At 47.1% G+C, this 8013-nt stretch overlaps 1 protein-coding gene across 1 annotated transcript; it reads left to right on the top strand.

Moving 5' to 3' along the window:
- Positions 1-4176: 4176 nt before the first annotated feature.
- LOC124646702 (putative FBD-associated F-box protein At5g56690) lies at positions 4177-7146 on the top strand. Its single transcript, XM_047186782.1, has 3 exons — positions 4177-5205; positions 5793-5975; positions 6703-7146. The coding sequence occupies exons 1-3, from the start codon at positions 4177-4179 to the stop codon at positions 7021-7023; spliced, it is 1533 nt and encodes a 510-aa protein (XP_047042738.1). The 3' UTR covers positions 7024-7146.
- Positions 7147-8013: the final 867 nt, after the last annotated feature.

Consider the following 8013-nt stretch of genomic DNA (forward strand, 5'->3'; position numbering starts at 1 on the left):
GATGAAGATGTGTATGCCGCCAACTGGGACGATGGAGAGCTTGGTGGGGTTGGTCCTAGCCAGAATCCAGCACTCGTCCCGGGGGACGATCGGAAAGTTCCCGGCGTAAAGGACACGCCCCACAGCGATGGAGTCGTCGTAGCTTCCCATGGCGGAACCCTCCCGGTTCCGGCCTCCAGACGCCGCAAGCCCCACGGTGGGCGCCAACTGTCGTTGCCTATTCGACGGTACCTCGGAGGAGAGATCCTCACGAGGGGGAGAAGAAGTAGGGGCCATAGGGCGGAGTGCACACCGGACGGTGGTACGCGATTTACCCAGCTTCGGAACACCTGCACGATGGCAAATCCTACTGCTGCTTGTCTGGAATTATCTGGGAGCTTTCGCGTTGTTACAATGAGTGGTGGTTGTGCCTCTAGGGCTCCCAGGATCCGGCTTATAACGGCGCACGGATCTAGGGTTTACATGGAGAGTCCTAGCCGAAATACAAGTTGCCTAACTACGGTACAAGATCTTGCCGTGTACGTCAAGGATCTGCCTTCCATCAAGATACTGCTGGATCCGGATACTTGATGGGCCTTCACGGATCCGGCCTCCTTCGTAGGTTGGTTGGGATCCGGCTTCCTGCTCCTGGGCTGGACTTCATCCTTCAGGATCTATAACAACTGGGCCGCCCGATGGGCCACATGACACATCACCATCTGTGAGCCACCCGGGCTTGCCGGATCTAGGCCATGCCGTTGAAATACCCATAAAGTATACCCACAACAGCGCGTCCGGAAAAATATTTGCAGCGCGCTATTTTAGCGGGTCTGTTGGAGCAGTTATGGTAAATTAGCGTTGTGTTGCTGGAGATGTGCAATTTTAGAAGCTGGTGGAATTCGTTCGGTACATTTCTTTACTATTAAATGGGAGTTGGTCGTTTGACACTCAACGCAATTTGGTGGTCGTCACTAAAACAATCGGGACCATCCAATTTAGTCTCAAAGCCTCCGCTTAAAATCCATCCGCTCAATACATCTAAACAACATTTAAGGAAATACATTATGTATGAATCAATCAGGGATAGCCACAATCACGGGAAGTTAAAAATAATAAGGAAGTGAGACTGAACCTATTTCACGCACTTGCTAGGAACATATCAAATCAAATCATTTATTTTCCTATATTTCATCGGCAGACTAAATTATCATATCAACTTATTAGTTTCTTACCTCTAATTCGTTATCATATTCCTTTCACGATTCCTTGCTCCGTCGGTTGATTCCGCGGTACCATATTGACGAGCCGATCATGGCGGAGAAGCCCGTGGCTCTGACCCTGCTCCCCGACGTGGACGGCGAGACGCGCCAACGAGGAGCAGTCGATTGTCATGGTGGTTACGCCCACCGCGGGCTCGGCCCACGTCCTGCTCAGGTAGGCTCTAAGGGCCGACGACCACACGACGTTGCCGATTCTAAGGTTTGAGCAACTTCTTCTTGTTTTCAGTCTGTGTTATGTAGTTATGTTGTCTTAGTAGTGAAATAATTATCCTTTTAACTGCTGCCAATGCACGACTTACAGTTTTGTTCATAGGATGTACGATGTAGCACGCTAACTGGTCAATGTTTGACTTACGTGCAAGTTATTGTGAAGTGGATATAGCTTCTAACGTCAGCTGACACTGTGAAGCTTCTCATGTCCTTGATATTGCTTATGAAATCCGATTATGATAATCCTTTTGAGTCTCTGTTTTGTAAATTTATTATGAAAATGGCCAGAACATGTTAGACATCACAACACGGTTGTCATGAATTCGTAATTCTTTTTATTTCAGTTACATGTTTAGCTGAATTTATCATGAGCTACTTAAAGTCTCAAATACTTTTTATGCCGCTGTACTGTCATATTTTGACAGAGGGCTCATATCCGGGTTTTTTTTATAAAAATAATCGGTATGGATTCTATACTGGTCTGCTTGCTTCCATGGTTACAGACTTTTCGTAGTGGATTGACACATGATCAACATAGTATGCCAGGAGTCTTTTCTACTGCTCAACTCGCTCTATCAAGTGAGTATTCGTTTTAAATTTCAGCTGCAGTGATGTACATGTACTGATATAAAGTAGCGCATACTCTTTTTATGTGAACTAAACTTACTCATACTCTATCAAGTAATGTTCATTTACGTGGTGCATTTCTTTTGAGCTGATTCATGCAAGAACATCAGCCTTCGCATCGTCACTCAAAATGTCTACCTACCTAGATTATCAAATTAGCAAGGTAAGTTTCTTTCCGACAGAAAAGTCGACCATACATAGCAGTACAGACTTAAGTGTAATTCCAACCTAATTAGTCCGACGAGGAAGAGGAAACACCCATGATAATCTACGAGAACATGATTATGATGAGGAAGACCTCCTCAGGTATCGCATCCCCCCACCCAGCCCACCCCACGGAACGACTTGAGACGCCAAACTTAGTGTCGCCTCCCTCCCTCATGCCGCCTCCGAAGAGCGCACTAGGCAAAGTCCCTGCGGTGCTGGCTCCGGCGGGATCTTGTTTACCTAGAGTTGGAGTGTCTTCGCGAGAGGGAGTGATTGGCACCACTGCGACTATGGTGCGGGTGTCGAACTTGACTGGCGGCTTGTGCATTTCCTATGTAGGGCGACGATGGTGCGGTTCTCTTGCAGGGTAGCTCACATGCAACAGTCATTGTGCGTCCAATTAGGCGGATGGTGGGTGGCGGCAACGCCTCTTAAGATGTCTGCTGGCGGTAGGACATGGCGACGATATCTTGACGGTGGTGGCGGGGCTATGGGCGGCACGAGTCTACGGTGTGGCCGGCGGTAACGGTCCATGGCACCGCCGCGCGCCGCGGTGGGGCTAATCGGGCATGATCCGAGCCTAACCTGGGCTTGACGGGCCCTACCTGCTACCTTTGGACGACAACCGTGGGTAGCATCGGAGGGCAGCTTATCCCTTCACATTGGCGCGAGGCTAGATTTGGGCTCTGGCCTAGACCAGCGGGTGGCTCTAAGGTCTAAGTCATGTGCCTGTTGCACCTATGGTGACCAATTGCTACCTGGATTCGAGCAGGGCGGGCTTGGATTTTGCACCGACCTACCTCGTCTTATCCGTTGGCCTTGCGGTGTATTGTTTGTCGAGCCGTGGACTCGAGTTTCTGGATGCCGAGGCGTTAGCCTCCGAAGGTGGATCGTGCTAGCGACTCCACTACGTGCGATGTAGCGGTGGTGATGATATTTCTCTTTCTCCATGTGGATGGTGAGGAGCATGAAGCACTGGGATTCTGTTGGTGGCGTCTCTTTGGAACCAATAGCTACAATATCACGTTCTGGAAGCCTGGCTTAGTGATAATGGCAGTTTTGAAATACCTAGAGCGTGTGAATTTTTTTCTAGGTGAGTGGTGTAACCATTTTGGAGGCGTCATTGTCAGTACTTTATCTGGATTACGGACTGTGGTGAAACCTAGTGCCTGTCTCGGTCTCGACGATGGCGATGCTATGCTTCACGAAGCTCCGGTTCAATGGCAAGTTTTTTTTTGTGTTTTTTGTTTATCTCGAATCTAGTATGTGAGGACCTTAACTCATTACTTTATCCATTTAGATTTATTTATACTGCGGGAAGAAATCATGTTTCGAGAAGAATTCTGTAATTTATGAATAATGCTTTGAAACATTACGAAGTTATATATAATTTACACTCACGATTTTGTTGTATACGCCGTAGCGCACGGGGATTTAACTAGTTTAGGGTAGATTGCCACTCCACCTGAGAAAATAGAAAAGAAGAAAAGAAAAGAAACTGCCCCCGTCGAGCATCCTCCACCTGAGATATGCCGCACTGCTAGGGTTCATCACCGCCGCTCCGCCGCCGCTGCTCCCTCACCGCTGTTGCCGCTCAGAGCACGGCCGGCGCATCTCCACTCGCAGCACGGCCAGCGCCGCCGCCTCCCCCGCCCCTCACCGTTGTTGTCGCTCGCACCAGGGCCGGCACATCTCCAGTCGCAGCAGGGCCGGCGCCGCTGCGAGGACAAGTTCCTCAATCCGCCGCCGCCAGCAGACGCCGGTCCCCCGCATCCGCTGCCGCTTCTCCGCTGCTCATCGGCCGCTCCCCCGCAGCAGACGCCGCTCCTCAGCAGTTCCCCGCTTCCGGTCGCGGCCCGCCTTTACACCCTAAATGGAGCACCTCGAGGTCGAGGGGGAGACCGCCGCCGAGCGCGCTAAGTTATGCGCCGGCGGCGGCGGCAGCGAGGACTGCCTCAGCGCCCTACCCGACGACCTCCTTCTCCACATCCTTCGGGACCTCCCCACCGCCGCCGCTGCTCGCACCAGCGTCCTCTCCCGCCGCTGGCGCTGCCTCTGGGCCCTCCTCCCGAACCTCTACTTCTTCCCCTCGCACAACCCAGACAGTGTGCGCGGCGCCCTCGCCGCTCTCGAAGCGATGTCAGACGACAAAGGGCCGCCACTCCGGTATCTCTTCGTCTTCCCCTCGCACGCCTCCCCCGACTCCCTGGCGGCCTGGTTCCCCATTGCCGCCCGCTGCCTCGCCGGCGTTCTCATCTTCGACTTGGCGGCGGCGACCGTTGCGAGGGAGGACGGAAGAGACACCTTTGAGCTGCCCTGCTTCAACAGAGCCACCGAGCTGAGGCTCGGGCTAGGGTTTCTTAGCGTCACCCTGCCGCCTTCCGGCGTATTCACCAGGCTCACCGATTTATCCCTGGAAGAACTCCACCTACATGGTCCTTGCGGGATCGGTGAAGCCGTCTCCTCACCACGGTGTCCGTCCTTGCAAACACTCAAGGTGCTCAATGCCCAGGGTCTGGGAAATTTTGCCATCCACTCGGAGTCTCTTCTCAAAATAAAGCTGGAGAATTCGTGTGGATTGCAGCAGCTGACTATTGTGGCACCAGCACTCAAAGAGTTAACTGTCTTCTACTGCTTTGCTCATGATTCAAATCCGAGTCAACCTGTTGCTGACATCGCAGCACCTCAACTGGTGTCACTCCACTGGAGGGATGCTTATCATCCAAGCTCTGTCCAGTTTGGTGAGATGGCGCAGCTGGAATTGCTGGGCGCCACCTTTTTCCTTGTAGATGAAGCAGATGGCTATGAACACAATCGCGACTGCGTCAGGCTGTTGCGCCACTTTGAGGATGTCAGCACTCTTACTCTCCAGCTGGCCTATATGCCAGAAGAAGATATCGAGGTAAATACACATGTGTTTCAAGTTAAGGAATGTGCCATTTGAGATATGGAGTTCAGGTTAAAGAATGTGCCATTTTGGGTTGTAGTCTAGTATGTGTGGCAAGTACATCATCAAGATGATGGTGGCATTTGAGATATATGTAGTTCAGGTTAAAGAATGTGCCATTTTGGGTAGGAGTCTAAGATAATTGTGCCATTTGAGAATAGCCAGGCACAATTCTTGCTTGCTTAGATTTTTTCTTTATTTTGAGGAAATGACATAAAATCTGTCCACCGGTGCTACTGCACTAGCAGCATCTTACGACTATAAACCTATACTCTAAAATTTAGTTAGGTTGAGACCTCTGTCCATAAAAGGTTGTCTTAAATTTATCAAAATTTCGATGAAGGTAGACACTATTTAGTGTATAGATACATCAAATTTATGCAAATAAATATTTTTATGGACGCAGGGAGTATGCCACTGATCCTATAACAGAAATCTGAAGTGAACTTGTTAATTATGGTAATAGCTTTGTGGAAAATGAGATGCATGTGTCCATTTCGAAGTTACATAACCTGTAACTTTTACTTTGCATGAACCTACAGGAGGACTTAGGTGAGCATCACTACTTGATGGAAGACATGGCAAGGCTCCCTTACGTTACATTCTTGACCCTGCTTATTACTGCAAAGGGACATTCCTTTGGAGCCAGCTCTTTCCACGTTCTCAGGACGTGCACTAGTATAAGAAAGCTGATGCTAATATTTAGTTCTTCTCTGCACTTGGAGGTAACGCTATCCTTAATTTGTTTACTATTGCTTTATTTACCAGTGGTGCCACTTAAAACAACATGCATTGCTTGCCACCCTGGAGCTTTATCTGATAGTTGCCGTACTCTAGGTGTTGGTTTGATACCAGTACTTTGATCCCAAGCTTATACTCCTATGTGGCAACTATATGGTTCATGCCTCTCGTGATTATAACATTTTGTTCTCCTGGATTGATAAAAGTGGCATTCTACTTGCATTTATAGTAAATTTCACTTTTAAATATTATCAGTATGTTGGAAATATATGGTAGTGGATGGGAAATTAGCCTAGTTATTCTGTACATGGCACGCTCAATCTTGATAACACAGTTAGGATTTAGGATATAGTAGTATTATGCTTATGGCACGAGCTTTTCTAAAAGTTCCATCAGTAACCAACAAAGCCTAAGGTCGACCAGAAACCTTCTTGAATATGGGCTGTTGGTAGCTCTGTATCTGAGTAAATTTTATAGGTTAACACTTCCACTTTGCACAGAATAAGCACATTTTGTTGAATAGGTTGGCCTTAAGATAATTTATAGGTGGCTCTATTGTAAATTTTGTTAATGATGTATCTCTAAGTAATAAGGTAGTCTTCACAAAAAGTAAGTAATAAGACAGTCATACATCTTCCAGTTTCCTCTCATGTCTATGTGGTCAAGCTATAGCAGTTATACTTACTAAGTTGATGTGTGCCCCCATTTCAGGCAGAACCCGCATGTGCATCAGGTTGCTTCTGTGATCATCCACCAAACTGGAAAACCGAGGAACTTGTGCTGAATCGCCTTCGAGAAGTAGAAATCAATTACTTGAAAGGAACTGAACATGATTTTGCTCTTGTCAAACGATTATTCAGTTGGGCAACAGCACTAAAAACAATGGCAATAAGTTTCCATATCTCAATCACCGAAAGCATGGCCAAAGAGTTATGCCAGAGGATACTAGGCTTCTGCAAGCCAGACATATGCCTAAAATTTTACGTGTACCATCACTTCTGTAAGAAAGTCTTGTATGTTCCAGAAGACTAAGGTGTGGACTTGCTGTTTGCACTTTTGGTATTTCGTGGCTTTTGGTATCAGCTGTACCCTGTGCAAACATCAAAAGTCTAGCAGATCCTTCTGAAATGATACTATGTCATCCATCATGATTTACTTATTCCGTGTTATGTTTTACATAAGGAGGTTTAAATGTTGTTCACAAGCTATATGCGTGCACGATCCAAACGTTGGCATGCTGAAGAGTGATGATGAACTGTTTTTGGATAGTTCGCTGCAATGACCCTGCAATTATGTTCAAGTGTTGGTAAAATTTGTCTCGCCGTCTGGAGCTACTCATGCGCAGGTTACCTGTACAGGGTATGTATGGTGGGCTATTCTCTTCTTTATCTTATGGTTAGGGCTTCTAGCTTGATCTATGATATTGCAATACGTGATATGGCAATTAACCTCCAGTAGAATTAATTGTATAATGTTTACAATATGCCTATGTTACGGGGGCTCGAATCAACCTTTCTGAACAGAATAAAAAAGAAATAAACAATTCATGATACAACAAAAAGATTATTACATGGCAACATCAAGAGCTACATCAAGAGCTACACCTGATTCCCTACTGGTTGGAGAGAGAATAGGAATTTTGGACTTTATCTACATCTAGCCTAATTCAACTTTATCTACATCTAACCTAATTCTATGTTACACGATAAATGCCAGTAATATTTCCCTGGAAGATAGAGCACCCATCCTGTCATGGATCTCACTCCTTCAGCAGCATTCAATTCATCAATTGTCATCATACTCTGAATCTTCACAGTTCGATGAACATCTAGTAGTCGCTATTTTACAAGAACCCAATAAACTGTGGGCAATCATATGGTGCAAGTGCAACCGCTGCTCGATTCTTAAAAGTTAAGATGGCAGCTGCAAAATATTGATGACTGTTGTTGCAAGAAGGGATCCTCAGAGATGTAGTACAGCTGATCCTTATAAGGTACAATCCTAGCGGAGACAGGTTTCGTT

Source organism: Lolium rigidum, chromosome 4, assembly GCF_022539505.1.
Source record: "Lolium rigidum isolate FL_2022 chromosome 4, APGP_CSIRO_Lrig_0.1, whole genome shotgun sequence".
NCBI classification, from domain to species: domain Eukaryota; kingdom Viridiplantae; phylum Streptophyta; class Magnoliopsida; order Poales; family Poaceae; genus Lolium; species Lolium rigidum.

Bases quoted from the DNA above. Each gene is read 5' to 3' on its own strand.
- LOC124646702 (XM_047186782.1), top strand. From the start codon at position 4,177: ATGGAGCACCTCGAGGTCGAGGGGGAGACCGCCGCCGAGCGCGCTAAG. The intron at 5,206-5,792 runs GTAAATACACAT...ATGAACCTACAG, and splicing joins TGCCAGAAGAAGATATCGAG to GAGGACTTAGGTGAGCATCA. The intron at 5,976-6,702 runs GTAACGCTATCC...CCCCCATTTCAG, and splicing joins GTTCTTCTCTGCACTTGGAG to GCAGAACCCGCATGTGCATC.